This window comes from Phacochoerus africanus, chromosome 3 (assembly GCF_016906955.1).
Source record: "Phacochoerus africanus isolate WHEZ1 chromosome 3, ROS_Pafr_v1, whole genome shotgun sequence".
Classification (NCBI taxonomy): domain Eukaryota; kingdom Metazoa; phylum Chordata; class Mammalia; order Artiodactyla; family Suidae; genus Phacochoerus; species Phacochoerus africanus.
Genome location: NC_062546.1, coordinates 166,796,185 through 166,823,502, shown reverse-complemented (window position 1 = coordinate 166,823,502; position 27,318 = coordinate 166,796,185). Strand labels below are relative to the sequence as shown.

General features: G+C 37.3%; 1 protein-coding gene across 4 annotated transcripts in view; it reads left to right on the top strand.

Annotated features, from left to right (window-relative positions):
- Positions 1 to 23,558, top strand: part of SF3B1 (splicing factor 3b subunit 1) — a 62,832-nt gene extending 39,274 nt beyond the window's left edge. For 3 of the 4 annotated variants that reach the window (XM_047773141.1, XM_047773143.1, XM_047773142.1), the window contains 20 exons: positions 2,421 to 2,591; positions 5,899 to 6,136; positions 7,330 to 7,542; positions 8,099 to 8,220; positions 9,506 to 9,703; positions 9,854 to 9,955; positions 10,379 to 10,558; positions 11,746 to 11,832; positions 11,953 to 12,223; positions 12,511 to 12,656; positions 12,757 to 12,903; positions 13,046 to 13,171; positions 13,624 to 13,845; positions 14,350 to 14,532; positions 14,625 to 14,736; positions 16,179 to 16,299; positions 16,768 to 16,899; positions 18,027 to 18,299; positions 20,687 to 20,903; positions 21,178 to 23,558. In XM_047773141.1, coding sequence (XP_047629097.1) covers positions 2,421 to 2,591; positions 5,899 to 6,136; positions 7,330 to 7,542; positions 8,099 to 8,220; positions 9,506 to 9,703; positions 9,854 to 9,955; positions 10,379 to 10,558; positions 11,746 to 11,832; positions 11,953 to 12,223; positions 12,511 to 12,656; positions 12,757 to 12,903; positions 13,046 to 13,171; positions 13,624 to 13,845; positions 14,350 to 14,532; positions 14,625 to 14,736; positions 16,179 to 16,299; positions 16,768 to 16,899; positions 18,027 to 18,299; positions 20,687 to 20,903; positions 21,178 to 21,336 — 3,420 coding nt within the window. In that variant the 3' untranslated portion in view covers positions 21,337 to 23,558. Of the gene's footprint in view, positions 1 to 2,420; positions 2,592 to 5,898; positions 6,137 to 7,329; positions 7,543 to 8,098; positions 8,221 to 9,505; positions 9,704 to 9,853; positions 9,956 to 10,378; positions 10,559 to 11,745; positions 11,833 to 11,952; positions 12,224 to 12,510; positions 12,657 to 12,756; positions 12,904 to 13,045; positions 13,172 to 13,623; positions 13,846 to 14,349; positions 14,533 to 14,624; positions 14,737 to 15,713; positions 15,784 to 16,178; positions 16,300 to 16,767; positions 16,900 to 18,026; positions 18,300 to 20,686; positions 20,904 to 21,177 lie in introns of those variants that run through there. The other variant, XM_047773144.1, reaches the window with a different exon arrangement.
- The last annotated feature ends 3,760 nt before the right edge of the window (positions 23,559 to 27,318 follow it).

The window sequence follows — 27,318 nt, the reverse complement described above, 5'->3', positions numbered from 1 at the left end:
ATTCTTAGAAAAGCCTCTAGGAGTTCCCATCGTGGCTCAGTGGTTAACAAATCCGACTAGGAACCATGAGGTTGCGGATTTGATCCTTGGCCTTGCTCAGTGGGTTAAGGATCCGGTGTTGCCGTGAACTGTGGTGTAGGTTGCAGAAACAGCTCAGATCTGGCATTGCTGTGGCTCTGGCATAGGCCAGTGGCTACAGCTCCAATTAGACCTCTAGCCTGGGAACTTCCATATGCCCCCAGTGCAGCCCTAGAAAAGACAAAAAGACAAAAGAAAAAAAAAAAGAAAGAAAAGCCTCTAATTGTTCCATAAAATTCAGTTTGAATATGGGTGGAGAATTCTGAAGAATTCCTGCTGGCCTGCAGAGATTGCACTGTTTTAATAGTTAATCTCTATAACTTTATTATGAATATATAAAAGATTTGTTGAATAAATTAAATGGGAGTAATAGAACCCCACTTTAAAATCATAGGGTGGAAATTCCCTTGTGGATCAGTCAAGTTAGTATCCGGTGATGTCACTGCTATGTCACTGGTTATAGCTGTGGCGTAAGTTCGATCCCTGGCCTAGAAACAAACATGCTGTGGGAGTGGCAATAAATTAATAAATAGGAGTTCGGAGTTCCCGTCGTGGCGCAGTGGTTAACGAATCCAACTAGGAACCATGAGGTTGTGGGTTCGACCCCTGGCCTTACTCAGTGGGTTAAGGATCCAGCGTTGCCGTGAGCTGTGGTGTAGGTCACAGACACGGCTCGGATCCCGTGTTGCTGTGGCTCTGGCGTAGGCTGGCAGCTACAGCTCCGATTGGACCCCTAGCCTGGGAACCTCCGTATGCAGAGGGAGCAGCCCTAGAAAAGGCAAAAAAAGAGACAAAAGTAAATAAATAAAAAAAATACGTATTTCTTGTGACTGTATTCTATGGAGTACTTACATAGTTATAACAAAATTTTGATATTTTTACTTTTTATCACTTTTCTAATTTATTACATAGTCTGAATTGCTGTCCATAAGAGGTTTGTGTTTTGTTTTGTTTTTTTTTCTTTTTACGGCTGCACTGTGGCGTATGGAAATTCCTGAGCTAGGGGTCAGATTGGAGCTGCAGCTGCAGGTCTGTGCCACAGCCACAGCTACACTGGATCTTTGTGGTAATGCTGGATCCTTAATCCAGTGAGTGAAGCCAGGGATCAAATCTGCATCTTCACAGACACTATGTCTGGTTCTTAACCTGCTGAGCCCCAATGGGAACTCCTATATGAGTTTTAAATAAAACTATTTTTCAGTGGAAGCATTTTGATTCTCTGCCACTGATTGGAGATTTTACTTTATTAACTGTGTAAAGCAGTGTGCTCTATGTAATAAGTTCTGTATTTCCTCATCTGTTGTGTAGAAAGACTGTATAAAACTTGAAAATAGGAGTTCCCTTTGTGGCTTAGTGGAAACGAACCCAACTAGGATTCATGGGGATGCAGGTTTGATCCCTGGCCTTGCTCAGTGGAGTAAAGATCCTGCATTGCTATGAGTTGTGGTTATAGGTCACAGATGTGGCTAGGATCCCAAGTTGGTGTGGCTGTGGTGGTGTAGGCCAGCAGCTGGAGCTCCAATTTGATCCCTAGCTTGGGAACTTCATATGCCTCAGGTGTGGCCCTAAAAGAAACAAACAAATTTGAAAATACCAGGCAGGAGAGGGAAAATAATGAATAGGACTACGTAGAAAGCAGAATGAAGAATAAAATAGCATTAAATGCTATTGAAATGACTGCACTAAAATAAAAATACTTTGAAAATGTTTTAAAGATACTGTTTTTTTAAGTTTTCATGAAGTATGGTTGATTTACAATGTTGTAATAGTTTCTGTTTACCACAGTGATTCAATTAGACATATATACACATCCATTTTCCTTCAGATTCTTTCCCGCATAGATTATCACAGAATGTTGGGTAGAGTTCCCTGTGCTATACAGCAGGTCCCCATTGGTCAGTCATTCCATATACTGCAGTGTGCACATGCTGATCCCAAACCACACACCCACCCACACATACACCCCGTCCCCTCTGGGAACACACCCACCCACCCACTCCATCCCCTTTGGGAACACACACACCCACACCCCACACATGCACACATACCCTCCCCAGACCCACCCACCGTCCCCTTTGGGAGCCCTAAGTTTGTTTTGTCTGTTTCTGTTCTGCAAATAAGTTAATTTGTATCCTTTTTTAAGATTCCACATATAAGTGATACATGATGTTTGCTTTTCACCCTGTGACTAACTTTACTTAGTATGATAATCTCTAGGTCCATCCTTGTTCCTGGGAATGGCATTGTTTCATTCTTTTTTGTGGCTGAATAATACTCCATTGTATATATGTACCATATCTTCTTTATCCAAGATATTCAGTGTTCATTTAAATGTTTTTCAGAGAGAAATTAGGCAACAGCTAGCAGAAAAAGCTAAAGCTGGAGAACTAAAAGTCGTCAATGGAGCAGCAGCATCCCAGCCTCCCTCAAAACGAAAACGGCGTTGGGATCAAACAGCTGATCAGACTCCTGGTGCCACTCCAAAAAAGCTATCAAGTTGGGATCAAGCAGAGGTAATTCCTTTAGTATTTTATTATTATTCTTTTTAACTTTTTTTCCTTTATGGAATATATATTAATGTGCTTTAATTGACATAACATGATAACCACAGACTGGGTGGCGTAAACAAAAGATATTTCCTCACAGTTCTGGAGGCTTGAAAATCAAGGTGCCACCAGGGTTGGTAGCTGGTGAGAGCTCTCTTTCTGGCTTGCAGATGTATGCCTTCTTGCTGTCCTCATGTGGCCTTTACTCTGTATACGTGAAGAGAAGTGAGTGAGCTCTGAAGTCTCTTCCAAGGACATTAGTCCTATCAGATTAGGATCCAACCTTGTGACCTCATTTAACCTAATTACCTCACTAAAGCTAACCATCTCCACTTATATGTCATTTTCCAGCTCTTATTACTCAAAGGCTCTTGTGTTACATAGTTTTTTTCCTTCTGTACTCTTAAGTTATTTTTTACCATCAGCAAATGCATTTTACCAATCTTCATCTTAAGAAAAAAAAAACACGGCAAGAAATCTTCTCTTGACCCTCACATTCACTTCCTTCTGCCATCTCATTTCTGTCTTATTAGCACAAAATACTTTGAATGAATTGTCTGCCTCTACTTGCACTCTGTGCTTTTGCCTGCACTACTCCACCAAATCCTCTTTTGTCAAGATAACTCGACCTCCTAATTGCTAAATCCAAGGATCAAGCCTCAGTCTTCATTTTTCAGCATACCAGTAGCATTTGACATTCTTTGATACTCTCGACTTTCTTAGCTTCTGGGCTTCAGTTTTTCTTGATTCTCCTAATACTCCCCTCACTGGCTACTGCTCTTTAGTCTTATTTGCTTGAGCTTCCTCAGCTTCTTCAAATGTGGGATACTCTAATGCTTAGGACTTCCTTTCCATCCTAACTTAACTCCCTAGGATCTCACTCTTGTCTTTACATGCTGTCTTTGAAGATAACTCCCGAATTTACAAATTCATCTCTCCTCTATTCCTCATATCTGACACATTCACCTTGATGTGCATTTGATAGGTATTTCAGAATCATCAGTATCTCCAAATTAAAATTGATTTTCCCTACTCACTCTCTCAATCCTGCTCTCATGTTGGCTCAAACCAAGCCCTTAAGAGTTTTTCAGGGTCATCTTGTACTCCTCTTACTCTCTTATCTGACATCCAATCTGTAAATAAATTTTGCTGGCCCCACCTTTATATTCAGGATCTAGCCACTTTTCATGACCTCTGTGCTCACCACCCTCGTCTTAGTTACTGTTGACACTAGCATAGGCTAATGCAGATTTATTTACAAATCAGGAACAAGCTGTCAGACCATGGTGGTATTTTCCCAAATCCAGAATTGAGCTACACTAAGGCTAATAACATAATTTCCAAACAGTTTAGTTTAAGATAGCTATTAAGGACTCTGCATTTGTTCGCTATATAGAAGATTTGGTTCTGCAGAATATAAATTTAAATACTATGGTTGACATTAAGTACAAATTTATAAAATTAAGAAAGAGAAACTTGTCCTTTTGGTATCTGTTTAACTGAAAAGTAGACATGAATTGATGTCTGTCTTATAAAAATTATAGAGATTGTGATGATATTTTCCTTTTTTCTTCTTTTCTTTTTCTTTTTTTGGTCTTTTAAGGGCCGCACTTGCAGCATATGGAGGTTCCCAGGCTAGGGGTCGAATTGAAGCTATAGCTGTTGGCCACAGCCACAGCCACGTCAGATCCAAGCTGCATCTGCAACCTACACCAGAGCTCATAGCAACGCCAAATCCTTAAACCCACTCCCACTGAGCAAGGCCAGGGATTGAACCTGTGTCCTCATGTGTGCTAGTCAGATTTGTTTCCGTTGAGCCACAGTGGGAACTCCAGACCATGATTTCTTTAACAAATCTCATTTCACATAACTCCATACTAATTGTGACTGGAAATTACAATGGCTACTATAAAGAATTTTATTTCCGCTTGATTCATTAGGAGGGACAGTTGCCGAAAATGAGATTTTGAACAATTTATGTGTTTTACTCACTTAGTTGAGACTGTCTCAAACCTAAGTAATACATAGATTCTTTTGAAAGGAAAAAATATCGAGTCTTAAAATTGTTATGGTGCTTACACAAAATTGCAAACATAAAGCGAAATGGAACTCTTTCTTATGTTGGATGGAACATCCAACCTTTTTTTTTTAATGGCCACACCTAAGGCAAATGGAAGTTCCTGGGCCAGAGATTGAATCTGAGCCAGTGCTGTGACCTAGACTCCAGTTGCAGCAATGCTAGATCCATTAACCCACTCACTGTGCCTGGCTGGGTGTTGAACCTGCACCTCTGCAGTGGTCCAAGGTGCTACAGCTAGAGTCTTAACTCACTTTGCCAATTCGAAACTCTGGAGCATCCAACTGTAAAACGAAATATATAAAAATATACTACAAAACTTAATAGCAATATTTAAATACAAATTTTGTTTTGCTTCCACTAAATCACCTGTTTTTTATATATTGTCTGTACTATGCACTTTTTTTTGCTAACACAAGTTGTCTTATGCTCTGCATTGCTCACTACTTGTCTGTTTGAATTACCATGGAACCTTTGATCACTTAAGTCTGCTTGTAATCTTTTTTTTTTTCTGCCACACTTGTGGCATGTGGAAGTTCTCAGGCAAGGAATCAAATCCATGCCACAGCAGTCACCCAAGCTGCTGCACTGACAACGCCAGATCCTTAACCTACTGAGTCACATGAGAGCTCATACTTGTAATCTTTTTTTACTAATCTTGCCAGCATCAGTTAGAATAATATTATAAATGTGATTATAAATATAACCTCATCTCAAGGATCGAAATTATATGGCAATATCTAGTCATAATAATTACCCAGGAGATCCAAAACATGCTTATATTAAACACACAAAATTGAACAAAAACAAATATTCTTAGTGGGAACCATGGGTCTCTCTAAGCCCCAGTTTAAGATGTGGTGATATAATTAAAGCTGAAATTCTTTGATTGTAGATCTAGACAGAGAAACCTTAATGTTTTCCCAAAATTAATAGAGCCATTAGTGGCACAACCAAGATTATTACTCAAAATACATTGATTTATTAAACTAGGACTTTTTTTCATTGTTCCAAATTAAATCTTTAAATTATTTTTTTTTCATAAACACATTTGCTAGAAAGTTAGGTATCTTTTAAGCAGGATAATCCACTCTCTTAATCATGAACTAAAACTTCTGTTTAATTTTTTTGTTTAACAGAAGTTTTCTAGTTATTTTTATGTGGGTATATTAAATAAAATTTTATTGCTCTGTTAAGACCCCAGGACATACTCCTTCCCTAAGATGGGATGAGACACCAGGACGTGCAAAGGGAAGTGAGACTCCTGGAGCAACCCCAGGCTCAAAAATATGGGATCCTACACCTAGTCACACACCTGCGGGAGCTGCTACTCCTGGACGAGGCGATACACCAGGCCATGCAACACCAGGCCATGGAGGCGCAACTTCCAGTGCTCGTAAAAACAGATGGGATGAGACCCCCAAAACAGAAAGAGGTACTTAGAGTCTGGGTGTGTATTTGGGTGAAATGTTGATTTGATGAGTTGTATGTTTATGGGTCAAAATCTGTTTTCTCTAGTCCTTGCTACACAGCTAAATAACCAGCTGCTTTTGGGACAGATAAAGAACTGAGTAGATTATATGCCTAATTCTTTCCACTTAAAGAAGTTTAAGATTTATTTTAGGAAGAATATTAGGAGAAAGTAAAGTTTGTAGACCATAACCTTTTGTTTTTTATTGTGGTATTATATATAAACATTATTATATATTATATATAAATATTATATATTATGTATAATATACATATATAAAATATATAATATGTATTATATACATATTATATATAAACATAAAATTTACCATTTTAAGTGTACAGTTGAGTGGCATTAAGTACATTCAAAGTGTTATGCAGCCATCGGCACTATTCATTTCTGGAACTCTCTCATCATCCCAAACCAAAACCATACCCATTAAAGAATAACTCTCTATTCCTTCTTGTCCCAATCTCAGGTAAATCTCCTTTTGTCTGTGTAAATTTGCCTAAATCTCTTGCTTTTTTACGTAAACTCTCTAAAGCTATATTTTATTGTTTATGAGATTAGCTTTGCAAAGTTAAGCTTTAATATTGCATCTGCTATATTAAAATTTTATGAAGATTTTTGGGAGTTCCCCAGTTGTCAGTGGTTAGGATTTGGTGCTTTTACCACTGCGCCCTAGTTCAGCCCCTGGTCTGGGAAATGAGATCCTACATCAAGCCGCTGCATGCTGTGGTCAAAACAAGAAATTTTTTTTTTTTTTTTTATGATAGAGCAGAGTGCTTATTAACATGTAATGGATGAGAGAAGCAGTACAGAAATGTACATGCAGAGCAGTCTCACTCTGTGGAGAGATGAAAAGTGGTTCAAGACGTATAAAATGACTCTGTGGGTTGTGATGTTATGGGTGGTTAAAAAAATACTTTGTTCTGTTTTTCTATTTCTTAGTGGTTACTATTTATTGTTTTCATAATCAGTGGAAAGAAATAAATAGTAAAGGAGAATCAATATGGGCCTCCCCATACGTAAATATACCTCAATTTTAGGAATATCCTGTTTCCGAAATTGATCAGTGTGAATGTGTTAGTTGTTTGAAAAGTTTTAATTTTTTGACAGTGGGTAGAATTTTATGCTTATGCATTCTTTCTTTAAAGATACTCCTGGGCATGGAAGTGGATGGGCTGAGACTCCTCGAACAGATCGAGGCGGAGATTCCATTGGTGAAACACCAACTCCTGGAGCCAGTAAAAGGAAGTCACGTTGGGATGAAACACCAGCTAGTCAGATGGGTGGAAGCACTCCTGTTCTGACCCCTGGAAAAACACCAATTGGCACACCAGCCATGAACATGGCTACCCCTACTCCAGGTATGATTGGAAATAGTTTTGATTTTATGATTAGAAATAGTTTTTTTCCCTGTTAATATTTTGCATTTTTTCTTTGTGTTTTTTTGTGTGCCATTAATGCCTGTTTTTAGCAAGACTAACAGAACATAAAAATGAAATCTTGGTTTGAGTTTATAATATAAATGTAGGAGTTCCCATCCTGGCACAGTGGAAATGAATCCAACTAGGAACCATGAGGTTGCAGGCTTGATCCCTGGCCTCATTCAGTGGTGTAAGTGTCTGGCGTTGCCATGAGCCATGTTGTAGGTCGCAGACTCGACTTGGATCTGGCATTGCTGTGGCTGTGGTGTAGGTCAACAGCTGTAGCTACAGTTCAACCCCTAGCCTGGGAACCTCCATGTGCCGTGGGTGTGGCCCTAAAAAGCAAAGAAAAAAAAAACAACGAAAAAAACTACATATGTATATATATATATATAGATAGATACAATTAATGTTAGAATTGATCTTAACTGTCTTATATCGCAAGGACCCATGTAATGCTAAATTTGGATCATTACACAAATTGCTTTTTCGGTAGGTCACATAATGAGTATGACTCCTGAACAGCTTCAGGCTTGGCGTTGGGAGAGAGAAATTGATGAGAGAAATCGTCCACTGTCTGATGAAGAATTAGATGCTATGTTCCCAGAAGGATATAAGGTAATAACAGTAAATATGAATGTGGCAGTTTTTAGGATGTAGATTTTATTTTAAATATTCTTTGAAAATACTAACTGGTCAAGTTTGCAATGGTCTTGCCCACATTTACTACTGCTGTTTCATTCTTTAGCTGTTTCCAAGTAGTAGAGATGAAAAGAAATGAATGACTTGAAGTTTTTATTACTTTTAGAAGGTGCGAAATCTCAAAGACTTCTAGGACCACATTTTGAGAACTGCTGCATTGGGGGTATGGAATAGCTTGTTGCTTCAGTTTATCAGCAGTCCCAGGATTAATTTCATATTAGATCATGGTTATTGTACTTGGTACCTCACAAGATCTTGTGTATTTAAGTTCATGGATTTCCAGTGAACACAAAGAATGCTTTTTTTACCATAGCAACTTTATTTTGCTTGAACTATAAAATTCTCTAGGTGCCTGTTCTCAGGGACATTTTGCTGATGAAAAGGTGGTCATGTAGCTGAGGTTGTACTAGGGCTGAAACCTAAGTCATTTGATGGTCTACATACAGAGCCTTTTCTGCTAATACCTATTGCTCTTTAACAGTTGGTATGTATGTAATACCTCCCTCCCCCCAGTTCAGTTAGCATTAGAGTGTCTATTTTAAGTATGCATGGAATTACTGCTTTATAACTTATTTAAAGACTCCATGTAATGCTGTGGGCGTAGTCAGGAACCTACTATCAACTACCTGGGTGTCTGTCTTAATTGCATTTATTGATTTCTTTATCAGTAGGAGGGGGAAATCCTCTGTGAATCTGTAGTGAATTTTTTGGGGTTTAGTCAAACGGTGTGTATTTTACAGGGCTTTGCTAAATATTTTGGTTTTAGTGTTTATGCAGTTAGCTCGTTTTTGTAGGGCAACTTAAGTAGTGATTTGCTTTTATGATGCAGAGATTTATATGAATGATTTCTAATTTTTATTAAAATATGAACATTTATACATTATATATGTGCACTGTGAGCTTATTTTCATTTATATGACATTGGCTCAGTAACACGTTTACATAGATTGTTTGAAAGTGATGAAAATTTCATAAGCCTACTTTGTGTATCTCTTCATTCCCCCACACTTCTGATAAAGTTAATTTAAATTCAATAAGAAATATTAATATTTGTCATATTTTAAAATGAAGATGGAAAAGTCAAGTCAATGTTAATTAATTCTTGTCTCTAAGCAAAAAGCTTCCTAAGTGCAAATATTATTCAGTTATGTTGTTCTTTATAAAGTTAAGGAAATCCTAAACCGTCTTTTAATTCTATTAGGTGCTTCCTCCTCCAGCTGGTTATGTTCCTATTCGAACTCCAGCTCGAAAGCTGACAGCAACTCCAACACCTTTGGGTGGTATGACTGGTTTCCACATGCAAACTGAAGATAGAACTATGAAAAGTGTTAATGACCAGCCATCTGGAAATCTTCCGTTTTTAAAACCTGATGATATTCAGTACTTTGATAAACTCTTGGTAAGTGATAATAGCAGAGATAAAATAGTAATTTTTAAAAAAGGTTTACTGTTTTAAATTATAGTTGATTTAAAAAGTGTTACTTTTTATTTAGTTGTTAAAAATCCTAATCTCCACCTACCTTTTAAATTTTTTACTTTTTCCTATTAGGTTGATGTTGATGAATCAACCCTTAGTCCAGAAGAGCAAAAAGAGAGAAAAATAATGAAGTTACTTTTAAAAATTAAGAATGGAACACCTCCAATGAGAAAGGTAAGTACCAGTTTATTAAATCATTACATCATGTAGTCTTAGAGATAATCCATTTTATCCTCAGAGCCTGAAGAGTCTAATAAGGTAATTAGTGGAATTATTTGGGGGAATTGTGTCAGTATTTAAAAAAAATTTTTTTTATTATAGTTGAATTGCATTGTGAATTGTATTAGTATTATATGTGGCTTGAAGATGATTGATTCTTTAGGGGAAGTTGAGTTTTATGTTACACTCTTACTCTATTATCCTTTTTGAATTAACTGAAAACATTTGAGCTTTGATTATAGGAGTTCAAACTTCAGAATAATTTTGATGGGAATAAACTTCATTCCACTAGTTAGAGAAAACCATGGAATGACTAATTTGCTTATGCAAAATGTTTATTATAAAGAAACATGCCTTTATAATTTTTTTTTTCTCCAGGCTGCATTGCGTCAGATTACTGATAAAGCTCGTGAGTTTGGAGCTGGTCCTTTGTTTAATCAGATTCTTCCTCTGCTGATGTCTCCTACACTTGAGGATCAAGAACGTCATTTGCTTGTGAAAGTTATCGATAGAATATTATACAAACTTGATGATTTAGTTCGCCCATATGTGCACAAGGTTTGTTTTCAATTTGTGTTTCTAATGGTTTGGTGTTTTTAACATAAAAGGAATTTGTGGACTTTTTTTTTTAACCAGCTTATTTAGATGTATTTATGAAAATTTAAAACTCTAAAACAATAATAGCTGATGGTATACCTTTATTTTTTTATTTTTATTTTTTTGCCTTTTCTAGGGCCGCTCCCGTGGCACATTGAGGTTCCCAGGCTAGGGGTCTAATCGGAGCTATAGCCACTGGCCTACGCCAGAGCCACAGCAAGGCAAGATCCCAGCCATGTCTGCAACCTACACCACAGCTCACAGCAATGCCAGACCCTTAACCCACTGAGCAAGGCCAGGGATGGAACCCGCAACCTCATGGTTCCTAGTTGGGTTCATTAACCAGTGGGCCATGACAGGAACTCCTTACTTTTATACTAAAAAGGGAAATTTCAGCTTCTTTAAAATTATTCAGTAACCAGTGTTAAATTTACATACCCTCCAGATCTTTTTCTTTTTGCACAAGCATGCCTCACACATGTACAAATATATACATAAATAGATGTAACTTTTTGCCATCTTATGTGTTGGGTTCACATTACTCATATTTTAAAATTTGCTTTTCTTGATATTAGGATGAGAAAATATGTGTTTCTCTACTGTGCCACTTAGTGCTAAGAACCATTTTTTGCTGGTAGTAATTATGACTTAGAATTGTAAAGTTCGGACAGGTGTGTGTGTATATGTGTGTGTTTAATAGCCTATATGGTTGGAGTTCCCGTCGTGGCGCAGTGGTTAACGAATCCGACTAGGAACCATGAGGTTGCGGGTTTGGTCCCTGCCCTTGCTCAGTGGGCTAATGATCTGGCGTTGCCGTGAGCTGTGGTGTAGGTTGCAGACGCGCCTCGGATCCCACGTTGCTGTGGCTGTGGTGTAGGCTGGTGTCTACAGCTCTGATTCAACCCCTAGCCTGGGAACCTCCATATGCCGTGGGATCGGCCCAAGAAAGAGCAAAAAAGACAAAAAAAAAAGTCTATATGGTTAACAGTTCTCTCAAATACTCATCTTTATGTGGGGTTGAAATTATGTGATTAAAATCTTAATTTATTCCTTCATTAACAATTTCTTGGCCAGTATAAATTTCCTGTACTCTGTCCCATGAGTATTGCATCAGTAATTGGTGTGATAATGTAGCTTCTCTTTTTCAGATCCTAGTGGTCATTGAACCATTGTTGATTGATGAAGATTACTATGCTAGAGTGGAAGGCCGAGAGATTATTTCTAATTTGGCAAAGGTATTTATATTTCTGGAGAAGAAAGTTTTATATTAGTTGATGGGATTATTTGATTATAGAAGGAAATGGTTGGGGGGTAATGTTATCAACTCATGACTGTCCTTTTTCTTAAACTTTTAGGCTGCTGGTCTGGCTACTATGATCTCTACCATGAGGCCTGATATAGATAACATGGATGAGTATGTCCGTAACACAACAGCTAGAGCTTTTGCTGTTGTAGCCTCTGCCCTGGGCATTCCATCATTATTGCCCTTCTTAAAAGCTGTGTGCAAAAGCAAGAAGTCCTGGCAAGCTAGGCACACTGGTATTAAGATTGTACAGCAGATAGCTATTCTTATGGGCTGTGCCATCTTGCCTCATCTCAGAAGTTTAGTTGAAATCATTGAACATGGTAAGTTGTGTTATAACTTTGTTTTTTATAAGACAGATTTCTTGAGATTTAGGCTACAGATTTTAGAGAGAGAAATGGAAGTGAACTGCCTAAACACCATATAGTTTATGATGGGATTTTTAATAGTAGCTGCTCATAGGCTGTGGTTCATACTGGCTTTGGTCTAACTTTGTCTAATATGAACAGCTTCAGCTTGACTTAAGTTGTTATATGTATCACTAGAATCTTGATATTATAGAAACTAGGTAAAGTTACTCAGTGGAAACCTGTGTTTGGTTTTTTTATAGGTCTTGTGGATGAGCAGCAGAAAGTACGGACCATTAGTGCGTTGGCCATTGCTGCCTTGGCTGAAGCAGCAACTCCTTATGGTATCGAGTCTTTTGATTCTGTGTTAAAGCCTCTATGGAAGGGTATACGCCAACACAGAGGAAAGGTAGATCCATCAATTTGATTTCATTTTTCTTTTTATTTCTACTTATTGAAGTGACTTAAATCTAATGTAACAAATTTGTATTTTCAAAATTTTAAAATAGGGTCTGGCTGCATTCTTAAAGGCTATTGGGTATCTTATTCCCCTCATGGATGCAGAATATGCCAACTACTATACCAGAGAAGTGATGTTAATTCTTATTCGAGAATTCCAATCTCCAGATGAAGAAATGAAGAAAATTGTGCTGAAGGTAATTTTTCCAAATTATTGTTCCGGATTTGTCAATCTAAATTGGGATGTGCTTCAACATTCAAAGAGAATTTTATATTATTACAAAATATTGTATATTAAAACAGGACTGTGTTTACTGTTAGTATTTTTCAACCTTTCAGGTGGTAAAGCAGTGTTGTGGAACAGATGGTGTGGAAGCAAACTACATTAAAACAGAGATCCTCCCTCCCTTTTTTAAACACTTCTGGCAACATAGAATGGCTTTGGATAGAAGAAATTACCGACAGGTAAGCCTTTGCTGAAGAAAAAAAGTTTTCAAAAATCCTTTCAGCTAATCCTTTAGTCTAATTCGAATGCGTATTACATAAATATCTTTTGCTTTGTGAACTTTATAGGTTGGTTGTGCTTGATTGTCAAGGAGATGGATTTTAGCCAAAATTAACTTCCCTTTTGATTTTGCATTCTAGGATAAATAACCAACTACAAATTGACATTTTAGTAAATGAAGTCCTTAATCTGGATAGGTGAAGCATGAATACAAATTTAACCTTAAATTACCTTGATTTAGACTCAATTTAAATTTTTTGGTCACCTTTCTCTTAAAAGTTTTTATAATATAAGTCAGTTGTTCTCAGCATATTACTAGCTAAGTAGTATCTTTAGAATATTCCATTTTCATGATGTCTCTTTATTTCCTTGAAAAAGCAATGAATTACATGATTGCTTTCCTTCTTTTTAGTTAGTTGATACTACTGTGGAGTTGGCAAACAAAGTAGGTGCAGCAGAAATTATATCCAGGATTGTGGATGATCTGAAAGATGAAGCTGAACAGTACAGAAAAATGGTCATGGAGACAATTGAGAAAATTATGGGCAACTTGGGGGCAGCAGATATTGATCATAAACTTGAAGAACAGCTGATTGATGGTATTCTTTATGCTTTCCAAGAACAGACTACAGAGGTAATGATACTAATTATTATAGCAAGTTGCCACTGACTTTCATATTTGTAAAACATTTTCAAGCAAGTATTATTACTTTATAAGTAATTAAATTTGAAATAATTTTGGAGTTCACACTGTGGCACAGCGTGTTAAAAATCCAGCTCTAGTGGCTTGGGTCCCTGTGGATGTGCAGGTTCAGTCCCAGCCTCGTGCAGAGTTAAAGGATCTGGCGTTGCCCCAGCTGTGGCAGAGGTCACAGCAGTGGCTCAGATTCAACCCCTGGCCCGGGAACTTCCATATGTGGCCATAAAATTAAAAATTTTTTTTGGAAATAATTTTTTGAAATGCTCATGTTATCTTTTAGTTGGCTACAAAGGAATATCTTCTACCTTAAGTTTTTAGGTTAGATTTTTGAAAAGTGAATATTAGTATGTTTCAATGTTTAGTCACAAACTGAATGCTTATTCACATTGAATGTGGTTTTTAAATTTAACTTGGCTTTTCTTTTTTTTTCCTGTTTAGGACTCAGTAATGTTGAACGGCTTTGGCACAGTGGTCAATGCTCTTGGCAAACGAGTCAAACCTTATTTGCCTCAGATCTGTGGTACAGTTTTGTGGCGTTTAAATAACAAATCAGCAAAGGTTAGGCAACAGGCAGCTGACTTGATATCTCGAACGGCTGTTGTCATGAAGACTTGTCAAGAGGTAAACTTTTGTATCAGATTTTTATTTCTTCACTGAAAGGAGTAATGTACACAGTAACATTCAACACATTTTTTTTTTTTTTACTATTACAGGAAAAATTGATGGGTCACTTGGGTGTTGTTTTGTATGAGTATTTGGGTGAAGAGTACCCCGAAGTATTGGGCAGCATTCTTGGAGCACTGAAGGCCATTGTAAATGTAATAGGTATGGAATTTGCTGGTCATGTAAGATTTTTTTTTTTTAATTTGCTTTGTTTTTTGAAGGTAAAATTACAAAATCCTATTTAGGAGTTGAGTAATGAATGATGTCTGATTTTTTTTTTAAACTACTGAAAATTACAGTTAACTTGGGATGTCACAAGAGTCTTATTTCCCAAAACCCATTTATATTTTACTTTAAAAGAGAAAAGAGGGCAAATTTAGGACCTGCAAGAGAGGAGGGAATAGTCTCAACTCAAAAAACTTTGAAGTTTTGTGATGACCCTAATAATAATACCTCACCTGAAATATATGGGGGGAGAGGTAGAAGGTGGAGAGAACCCTGAAGTTTTAATTTTAGGACTAAATATTATATATTTATTCCACCTTAAATTAGTAAATGGTTATGGTAGGTTTTCCTGGTTGCTATCAAGTTCAAGGAACAATAACCAGGGAGAAAAATGAATTGATCAAGTAACCTCACTTTTATTTATGTCCACTTCTTTAAAATTGTCCATTCAGCTTTTTAACCCAAGTTAAAACACAGATATATTACAAATGCTCTTTGGTGTGTAGAACAGGAGCAAATATCTCATGTTTTATCCTTCATAATAATTGAACATAACTATTGCAGAAATAACTGCAGAGTTTAAAGGGGCAGAAGTAACCTATCAGGAGGTCAATATAGCTGGCTGTGATAGCCACTGTTTTTTCTCATTTTAGCAAGGGGTTTTGATGCAGTACAGGAGATCGTTGAACCATTGCATTTACATATAATCCCTAATTCAGCCTGGTGCTCTATACTTGGAGATACTTGCCAAAAATCAGTTACTTGGCTACTTGAGGGACTCTGATTTGTAGGGAATTATAAACCATATTGTTTGTAAGAAAACATGGGAAAAGCAATGGAGAGAGAATCAGAGCAAGCAGTTCTAGTTAGAGCAAGAGCCCCTGCCAGCTGCCTCCTTTTTTCTCTCTTCATAGGTGTAAATACCATCCAAGTATGCCCTGCATTGCAGGGAGACTGGAGATCTGTTTGTTTTGCAGTTAAAGGGTAAGGGGGCCCTTTCTGGAAAATTTTGCTTTAATTTATATGTCTACCTCTGGCTTATATTGTTTTGTATGGCCGGAACTTAAGATGTCCCCATATTTAAATGTCAGTGTACAAATACATTTCAGAACCAAATAAAACTTTTTTGTTGTTGAGTATCCATCATTTCTTTAAATCACTTCACTAATTTCTTTCATTTCTGCATAATCAGAAGTTGTTAATAAAAAGTTAAAAAAAAATCCTGCATTTGGTCAGAATCTGGGGCATTTTCTTTTCCATAGGCAGCTGTAAGTTTATTTATGCCTAGTCATGTATATTACATTGCTAAATAAAAAGTAAAGTGAACAGAAGTTGCAGTTCTAATGTTAATTGATAGTGTATTGACTTCTATTAATTAGGTATGCATAAGATGACACCGCCAATTAAAGATCTGCTGCCTAGACTCACTCCCATCTTAAAGAATAGGCATGAAAAAGTGCAAGAGAATTGTATTGATCTTGTTGGACGTATTGCTGATAGGTAAGCAGATTACCTAAACATTTCTATAAATGGTATTATTGGCTTTCACATTTATTCACTTTCAAATTTGTTTAATGTTGCTAATATAAGTAAATAGGCTTCAATTTGGATTGTCATAAGGAAATGGAGGTATATTTTTAAAACTAAATCATCCTGGATTTCCTGTCGTGGTTAACGAATCCAACTAGGAACCATGAGGTTGTGGGTTTGATCCCTGGCCTTGTTCAGTGGGTTAAGGATCTGGCCTTGCCATGAGCTGTGGTGTAGGCTGGCAGCTGTAGCTCCGATTAGACCTCTAGCCTGGGAACCTCCATATGCCATGGGTGCGGCCCTAGAAAAAGAAAAAAAATTAAAGCACTCTTTCTGAACATTAATAACATTTTAATTTAATGCTTAAAATGTATTGATAATCAAATTTACCTTTTAAAACTTCTCATCACAAAAAAATTTAACTTTTTTTAAAATTAGGGGAGCTGAATATGTGTCTGCAAGAGAATGGATGAGGATTTGCTTTGAGCTTTTAGAGCTCTTAAAAGCTCACAAAAAAGCTATTCGTAGAGCCACAGTCAACACATTTGGTTATATTGCAAAGGCCATTGGGTGAGTATTATTTACTTCTATGTTTTTTTGTTTTTACTTTCATTGTAGTGTTGAAAAGATACTTCTACTTCTGAAGAAATTTTTTTTTAAGCTATTTCTTTTAAGGAATGGTTTGAGTAATGCAGTAAGAATGGACTTTAACAACACTGACCTTCAATTTTTGAAAATTTCTTTAAATTTTAAGTTGAATTAAAATAGATGGAAGCACTTTAAATTTCATTTAATCACACTTACTGTTTTCAGAGAGGGAAACTACCATTTCTGAATAATTTCAAATTTTGTTGGTCCTTTAGAATATTGCTTGAAATGTTAAGGCCAGTTCCTAGTAAAACAATTACCAAATTCACTTCTCATGTTAATGCTTTATGTATTTTAAAAATATTTTTCTAAAATAAATCTACAGACAACTGAATTACAGCTATTTTATTAGATGATATAAATACAACCACTCACCAGAAGCAAAGTAGAAGAAACAGTTGTTGTAGAAAATGAGATACTTATGTACCTGTGGCTTAATAACAAAGAAAATACTTTCAGGCAATAAAACAAAAGTCGGATTAATTAGAGTCTCCTCACCCTCCTTTTGATAGCAGTAATGTTTATTTCACCTAGCTTGTAAACAGATTTGCAATGAATAGCTTTTGTGCCAACTTTTTTAGTTCCTATGTTCCTCTAAGTTTGTGGTAAAATAAATGTATAAAGGAGAATAAACATAATAAAGGTGCGTGGGAGGGAAGATAAAAGTAAACCAGATTTTTGCTGTGGCACGGAAGACTGCTGTTGAGGATACTGTTTTAAGGTTGCCCACCTCTAGTGGCCATGTTCTGACCACACAAAGACTTCTCAATTTAAGCATTTAATGAAATTTCTTTGTATTTTAAGAAGTTTCCTAAAGACTGTAAGTTACATTTGAAAATGAGTATATTTGAATTTTTTCATTAAAATGAACATTTTAATTTAAATGAAGTTCTTCAGTAGAAACAATAATGCCAGTGATGTGAAAAGTATTGTATTTTATCATAAAGTTACCAAGTTCATAAAGTTTCATTCAGTTGCATTTTTTTCTTCCCTCTGAAAAGTTTTGACTTGTAATTTAACAATATGTTGACACATTTATTTTTTTCCAGCCCTCATGATGTATTGGCTACACTTTTGAACAACCTCAAAGTTCAGGAAAGGCAGAACAGAGTTTGTACCACTGTAGCAATTGCTATTGTTGCTGAAACATGTTCACCCTTCACAGTACTACCTGCCTTAATGAATGAATACAGAGTTCCTGAACTGAATGTTCAAAATGGAGTGTTAAAATCACTTTCCTTCTTGTTTGAATACATTGGTGAAATGGGAAAGGACTACATTTATGCTGTAACACCATTACTTGAAGATGCTTTAATGGATAGGTAAGTAAGTGACTTGAACTAAATCCAAGAAAATAGTTAAAATTCTTACATTTTAGAACTTACTGAAATAATTATTACATGACCTGTTTGTTGTGATGCAGCCGAAGTAGGGATTACTGGCCTGGATTTTTATGAAACTTTAAACATGACTGTTACCTTCAAATAAAATACATGCTATAGTTGTTCCCCAAGTTTTCTTTTCCAAGTGCCCCTCCCCTTTTCATATCTATTAGACTAAATACATTTTGAAAAGCAGTAACTGTTCAGTTTTTGTTTTAAAAATTAAGTCAAATATAGAGGAATTGATGAGTGTGAGCTTATCAGTGTGTCAGAACCAGTCTTTTTAGCTTTTTGTTGTGGCAGGTGAAGCTGAGATTTCTGTTAGGCTTTTGAACTACTGAGTGTAGCCTACCAGACCCACACTATTCCCATTGCAAGCCCCCAATTAAACAGATGGTGACCACCGATAAGTTCCCCTTGAGGTGATTGAGAGAGTCCTGAAACCTTTACTATCTAAACTGACACAATAGGAGTTTCTGTCTTGGCACAGCAGAATCGAATCTGACTAGGAACCGTGAGGTTGTGGGTTCGATCCCTGGCTTTACTCAGTGGGTTAAGGATCCAGCATTGCTCTGAGCTGTGGTGTAGGTCACAGACGTGGCTTGCATCGTGTTGCTGTGCCTCTGGTGTAAGGCCAGTGGCTACATTTCCGATTTGACCCCTAGCCTAGGAACCTGCAAGTGCTGTGGCTGTGGCCCTAAAAAGACCAAAGTAAATAAATAAACTGACATAATAGTTTTAAACACAAAAGTAGTTAAAAACTTGTAAAGTGGGGAAATAATTTAAAAAAAAAAATTTTTTTTAAAAGAGCATGTAAAGGAAAATTAAAGGTCCAAAGTAGTAAGGGAACGGACTGTTTCACTGGCTCTTTATTTTTCAGGAAAGATAAGGAAGAGCCCATTCATTTACTTTTGTGTGCATATTAAAGTTACTTACTAAAAAAAGTTATTTATTAATGATCTTCCAAAGGGGAGACTAACAGGACTCAACAGGTTATCACAGGGCATATATGGAAGATACTGAGACAGAATAAGAATCGCATTCTATAAAAGCTTGGCCATCTGAGGTCCAGTAAAGTGGGAGTAAATCATACTTTCCCAAATTCAGTGAGATGTGCCTGAGCTTCATAGTGTGACCACTGATGTATGTGATCTGCAGTTAAAAATTATGTTCTGTGGACTTCCCTGAGTGGCACAGTGGGTTAATAAGGATCTGGTATTTTCATTGCTGTGTCGAGGGTGCAATCCCTGGCCCCAGAACTTTACATGCTATATATAGGTGTGGCAGAAATAAAAAATTTATGTTTTGGAAGTTCCCGTCGTGGCGCAGTGGTTAACGAATCCGACTAGGAACCGTGAGGTTGCGGGTTCAGTCCCTGCCCTTGCTCAGTGGGTTAACGATCCGGCGTTGCGTGAGCTGAGGTGTAGATTGCAGACGTGGCTCGGATCCTGCGTTGCTGTGGCTCTGGTGTAGGCCGGTGGCTACAGCTCCGACTGGACCACTAGCCTGGGAACCTCCATATGCTGCGGGAGCAGCCCAAGAAATAGCAAAAAGACAAAAAAAAAAAAAAAAGAATTACTGGTCCTTCTATTCCTTTCCCCAAGTTGAGAATGAAACAAAATTTTTTTTATAAGGAAAGGGGCTTAATCTCAATTTAGTTATCTATTGTATGCCAATATTGAAATACTTGAAATACTTTAGAAGATTTTAAATTTATGATGTTTTGGAGTTCCCATTGTGGCTCAACAGAAACAAATCTGACTACTATCCATGAGGATGCAGGTTCAATCCCTGGCCTCTCAGTGGGTAAAGGATCTGGCGTTGAGTGAGCATTAGTGTAGGTCGCAGACATGGCTCAGATCCCATGTTGCTGTGGCTGTGGTGTAGGCCAGCAGCTGTAGCTCTGATTTGACCACTAGCCTGGGAACCTCCATATGCCACAGGGGCGGCCCTAAAATACTAAATAAATAAATAAATAAAATTACAGTTTAAAATGAGATATTACTGTTAATCACTTGTATGTACAGTCATATAACCCTTTTAGTAGCATACAAAAATGTACATTGTTCCGAGCTTTCTTAGCTCATTACTTCCAAAGCAAAATAAATATGGTTTGTTTTTGAGCCATGGTGAGGTTTGAGTTATTACAGCAAAAGTCTCAATTAGTCTCTATAAAAGCATTCTACATCACATACATACCGTGTGAGGATGATTCTCAGTCCATTCCATGCAGTGAATTTGTGATTTAGTTTCAATGGACAGGCAGGTATTTTCTGTAAAACTAAGACTGTATCTTAACACAGAGCATTTTTCCCCTTCCATTTCAGGGACCTTGTACATAGACAGACGGCTAGTGCAGTGGTGCAACACATGTCACTTGGGGTTTATGGATTTGGTTGCGAAGATTCGCTGAATCACTTGTTGAACTATGTATGGCCCAATGTGTTTGAGACCTCTCCCCATGTAATTCAGGCAGTTATGGGGGCCCTGGAGGGTCTGAGAGTTGCTATTGGACCATGTAGAATGCTGCAGTATTGTTTACAGGTAGGTTACAGATTTTTTTAAAGTGTGCTTGTTGAAAAAAATAATTTAGTTGAATTAATTTACTGTTCCTAATTATCAAGGGGATGTGCCCTTTGGGAAAACGGTTATCTGGGGAAGGAGGATTAGATTTTGTCCTTTCCTACTGCAGTTTTGTGCAGTTGTTAGGTTTTTCCCCCTCTAAAGGGAAATGTATACAGTCATTTATATGGTTAGTTTGTTAGTTATGCTAAAGTTAAGTATTTCTTGAAATAATGTAACGTTTTAATTATTCCAGGGTTTGTTTCACCCAGCCCGGAAAGTCAGAGATGTGTACTGGAAAATTTACAACTCCATCTACATTGGTTCACAGGATGCTCTCATAGCACATTACCCAAGAATCTACAATGATGATAAGAATACTTATATTCGTTATGAACTTGACTATATCTTATAACTTTATTGTTAAATTTTGTGTTTAATGCACAGCTGTTTCACAACTTAAACTTGCTTCGATTTGGTGATGTAAACTTTTAAACATTGCAGATCAGCGTAGAACTGGTCATAGAAGAAGAGCTAGAAATCCAGTAGCATGATTTTTTAAATAACCTGTCTTTGTTTTTGATGTAAACAGTAAACGCCAGTAGTGACCAAGAACACAGTGATACACACATTATACTGGAGGGATTTCATTTGTAATTCATCTTTATGAAGATTTAGAATTCATTCCTTATGTTTAAAGGGAATGTTTAATTGAGAAATAAACATTTGTGTACAAAATGCTAATAACTTGTGTGTGTTTTTTAAACATGACTGTAAAATGCGGAACTTTGATCAAGTATTGGTTTGTGTAGAATAAGTGGCTTAATTATCATTTTCTGTCACCTGGTTTATAGAACATAGTTAGCAGAATACAAACTATATAAAGTGATGGCATCTTTGTCAAAATTCCATTGTTCTGTTGATAATGACATTAAGAAGAGTAGCTTTGGGGGTGTTCACCTCAAACTAGCACAACCCTTACATCATCATAGAAAATATAGCACCTTTGCTGAACTGTCTTGAAATTATTTTGCACTTACATAGCGCCTTTCATCTCCTGTTTTCTCAAAATGCTTTATGAACATGTTTAGGGAAGTGATCTGTGTTTAGAATATGACCTTGGTATCTTCAAAACTGCTTTTTACCTATTGGGAGTGAGGCTACTAAGTAATGCTAGTTAGAATAAAATAATCTTTGGGCTTTTTTCTGTTGTCATAAGCCACTACTCAGCAGTTTATCCAGCACATACCGATGAGCATCTTCTGTATACCAGCCATTGTGCTTAGTTGTAAGGGATGCAAAGGTGCTTTTGACCTGCCCCTTGACCTTAAGAAACGCAGTATAATGGAAAAGGGAGACATTTAGTTTTAGATTACTTATGTGCCAATGGTAAACAATGGCAGTGGCTGGGTTTGCTTAGTTTTACTTTTATTAATCAGATAATAAATTGATCTGTAAGTATGAAGCATAAACTGAAATGCCATTTAATTCTGGAAGAACCAAGCATTATGGCTGTAGCTTTTTGTGTAATAAAGTATGTTTTCAGTTTTTCCTAATTTTCTAGCCAAAAATGTTTTAGTCATTTTACTTCTTTAGCTGTTTTATTTTGTCTTCTTATGTAATAGTACTTCTGTGAACTTTAATGGGAATAGACCTGCAGCAGCCTAAGCATAGGATGACTGCCACAAGTAGGTAAAACCAATATACTAAGAATAGGAGGTTTATCCTTCAACTATTAATTCTGAGGGCTCCATGTTTGGGAAGCTTACTTGAGAAACAGCTTTATAATTGGCTGACTTGTAGAAAATTGATACTGAGCATTAGCTAAGTCTCCAGGCAAAATTTTTTTGTAACTCTGTTGTTTATGGTGTGATAAAACTTTGTGACAGGTCAGTGTGTACTAAATTTCCAAAGTCATCTTTCTATTTTTAGAAGTTTTTCTAATAATAGCCACCTTACAACTTTAAATCTTGTTGTTTGTTCTCTATTATACTTGATGGCAAATTAACCCTCAGTTATTATGCTAATCATGAAAATTGAAGAATACAATTAGATTTCAGAGCCAAAGTTTGATTTTAAACAAGTCTTGGGTTAGTTACACTTTCATGTCAAGTACTTGCATACTTTCAATTTGCTTGGGCCCTTACTCTATGTTAAACATCCATGCTTTGTAGTGGCACTGTGAAGCAAAGGCTGTACCATAAGTGACTTTTTACGGATGGAAAAATTTGAGAACAGCAGTGAGGCAAGTATTAAAGCCTACAATCTTAAAAGTTGGGACCAAATAGAGGCTTACAGATGTTTAGATTGTTTATATGCTTGTTGAATAAGGAAAGCATTTTGTGATATACTCATGTGAAAGACGCTATGTGAAGTTTTAACTATCAAAGAGTTTTTCTTTTGCACTTTCCTTCGGTGTTTCTTAAAGCCAAACTTAAGCAGGAGGAAATTAATGTTCTTAAGTGGACAGTGGGTGGGTTTTTCTGTGGGCTTTTGTTTGTTTTTCTGTGGGCCCTCTAATGGAATTGATCTCTTTGGCTGTTCAATTTTTTTCATATTGTATTTTTTAAATTTGTTGTACGGTGCCCTGTGAGCATCAAGTACCACCAGATGAATAAAACTTATATTATATCTAAAGTCTTAGACCAGTTTTTAATCTTAGTTGACTTCGTATTGTCATCACACTACACTTTGTTGTGGTTGTGCCATTTTAATTAACTGAGCTCTTTGGGTTTTCCAAATAAGGGAACTTAATGTTGAAAAACCAAAGAAATTTTTCTTTAAAAGAAACTGGAAAAAGTAATTGTAGCCACATAGGTTCAGTTGTTTGGTTCTTTTGTGTTTAGTGCTGCTTAAATCCCACAAGGTGAAGCAGAAACTATAGCAAATCACAGGATTTTTCAACCTTGACATTATTGACATTTTGGGCCGGACACATGTCACTCTGGGTCACAATCCTGACATTGTTGGATGTTGGGCAGCATCCCTGACTACCCAGTAGGTGCCAGTAGCACCCCCACCCAGCTATGACAACCAGAAATGCCTCCAGATACTGTCTCATGTACCTTGAGGGCAAAATCTCCCTGGCTTGATAATCAGTTTGAGAAGCTTAAGCAGGACTCACATATGTCGGGTAAAATCAAAGCATAATGTTAAGAGCATTTCACTTTAGGCAGCTAGGAAGTAACTAGAAATACTATTTAATAACTACTTAAACACCTACTTTGAGTAAATCTCTGCATCAGTCCTGGGAAAAGCAAGCTGAAAACGTGTAAGATGCTGACTGCTCTCTGGTCCTCAGAGCAGCATGGTTAGAGCCAGGTGCGCAGCACAGGGGGAGGAGTGCCAGCTACTTGGTGCTCTACTTTGAATACAGTTGTTCAGGGCCCTGGTTGTCACCTATGACAGGCGGCATGTGTAGTATGGCTAGAGGAGGAGGGCAGGCAGGATATAGAGAACTCTATATCCTTGGTTCTTTTAAGAAGGTGTGGATAGGAAGCTGTGGAATTTAAAGTGACAATTTTGATTTGCAATGCAATCATGGAGATGAATTTATTAAACTAGAGGGTAGGTCAGTGGCATTTCTGGTATTGACGTTAGAAAGTTAAGTTTAAATTTTTTTTCTTAATCATTTTATAATCCAAAAAGATTATAAAGGGAATGCTTACATGTCATGTTGGACAAACAGACTTGTTAGATTTTTTTGGAAGGAAATCTTTAATGACTGAGAGGCTCTAGAGGGGATTTGTGTTGTCCTGGAGTATCTTTATGCCAAGAAGAAACAAATAGGATAAATTGTTAGTTGTTCCTATATATAACCCTCTTAAAAATTTACAAATACTGGAGTTCCCCTTGTGGCTCAGCAGTTAACACATGGACTAGCATTCATGAGGATATGGGTTCGATCCCTGACCTTGCTCAGTGGATTAAGGATTCATTATTGCCATGAGCTGTGGTGTAGGCCACAGATGCAGTTCTGGTTCCGTGTAACTGTGGCTGTGGTGTAGGCCTGCGGCTATAGCTCTGATTGGACCCCTAGCATGGGAACCTCCATGTGCTGCAGGTGTGGCCCTGGAACAAAAAAAAAAGACAAATTTACAAATACTGAGAAGTTGAAAGAATAGTACAGTGGGCAACTGTAGTATATATCTTTCTACCTAAACTTAAACTTTTGCTGCGTTTGCAATCCCTGTTTTTTTTTGTTGTTGTTGTTTTTTGTTTTTTGTCTTTTTAGGGATTCACCCATGGCATATGGAGGTTCGCAGGCTAGGGGTCCAATTGGAGCTACAGCTGCTGGCCTACACCACAGCCACAGCAATGTCATATCCGAGCCGAGTCTTTGACCTACACCACAGCTTATGGCAATACAGGATCTTTAACCTACTGAGCAAGGCTAGGGATCGAACTTGCATCCTCATGGATACTTGGATTTGTTTCTGTTGCCCCACAACGGGAACTCTAGGGTCTGCATTTTAATTAGATCCCTGGGTGATTTATAATATACGTTAAAGTTTGAGAAGATGTAGCTTAGGACACCACTCCGTTCCCAATGTGGTGATGATACGGTAATAAAAGGAGCAGGAATTCCTATTGTAGGTGTGAAAGCAAGTTAGCTTATAGACACAGGTAGCCAAGAGGTGGTCAGAAAACTTCCAGAATGGTATCTTGCTGAAATTGGGTGAAATCAAAAGGAATGGAAGAAAAGAGGGAATTTTTTTTTAATAGAATCAATTGGTTTTTCTGATAAGGCTATACAATGGACAATATGTTCCTCCAAATTCGTGTGTTAAAATCCTAATCCCGTTGTACATCAGAAGTTATTACAACATTGTAAATCACCTATACTTCAATGAAACGTAAAACCCTAATCCCTAATGTGATGGTATTAGAAGATGGGCCTTTGGAAGCCCATCTCCCAAATAAATCCTGAGAGTGGAGCCCTCATGAATGGGATTAGTGTTACTATAAGAAGGGATATGAGAACTGACGCTCTCTGCTCTCTGCCTTGTCAGGATGCAATGAGATGGCCATCTGTAAACTAAGAAGCAGGCTGTGCCCTTACCAGATGCTGAATCTTGCTGGCACCTTGATCTTGAACTTCCCAGATTTCAGAACTAACATTTAAGCTGAGTCCATGATATTGTTAGAGCGACACAAACTAAGACAAGCTGGTTAGGTCAATGGAATAGGTACATATCCACCTTGTCTCTCCTACTTAATAATTGTCATTGGTAATAAGGGAACCTTGGGCTGAAGAGATAGAGGCTCACTCTCTAGAGGCCCATATAAGCTGGACTGGGACAAGAGACAAACAGCCTGGTGAGAATCTTTTCCCTATCTTTACCATACTTTAAGCCAAGAGTAGAACAGGGAGTCAACGTAGGTTTACCAGTTGGCTCTGGAGTTTACTGGGATTTGGACTTATAACCTGGTTATGACACTTAGTGGCTTTATGACTCTGGGAAAGTTATTTGAATTCTCTATGCCTCAAGTTCTCAAAATCAGTCTCCTAATTTGTAGAAAGGGGATAATAATAATACCTGTTTCAGTAGGTGGTGGTCCTTATGAAGTTAAACTGAAATAATGCTTATAAGGTAAAATGCCTAAAGCATCATCCTTAATAAATGTAATAACTGTTGATGTTGATATAGTTTATTATTTTTATTATAAGGAAGATTTCTTTTTTATTGCTGAAATTGGAGGCGCTAGAGATTGGTAGGTGGCTTGAGAGGAAGACTGGAAAAAACTCTTTTTTTGTTTTTGTTGTTTTTGTTTTTTAGGGCTGCATCTGAGGCATATGGAGTTTCCCAAGCTAGGGATTGAATTGGAGCTACAGCCACTGGCCTACCCCACAGCCACAGCAGTGCTGGATCTGAGCCACGTCTATAACCTATACCATCGCTCTCGGCAATGCTGGATCCTTAACCCACTGAGTGAGGCCACGTATCCAACCTGCATCCTCATGGATCCTAGTCAGGTTTGTTAACCACTGAGCCATGAAGGGAACTCCTGGAAATGACTGAGGGAACATGAGAAGGAACTCATCAGGGACCTTTAGGATTACCTGATGGACCCACGGAATTGCAAAGTATTCTCTAATGTTGCTCAATAGCCCAGGTAGTTGGAGAAGGTATGTGGTTGGCTTGATCTCAGCAGAAGGAGTGAGAGGATTAGGAGATTGGCCCAAGTACAGTCAAAGATTTGAAAGCATAAGTTTACTGTTCAAATCTTCAAATCATTCTAGAAGAAACGTGTTATGCAGTGGTTGGACGCACACTCCATGCCTCAGATTTTAATTCTTCGGAGATAGTGACATGATTCTTCCTCAGATACTTAACTAATGAGATATGCAATGCAACAGATTTTCATTCTCTGAGGGGCATATTTGCATTTTCAT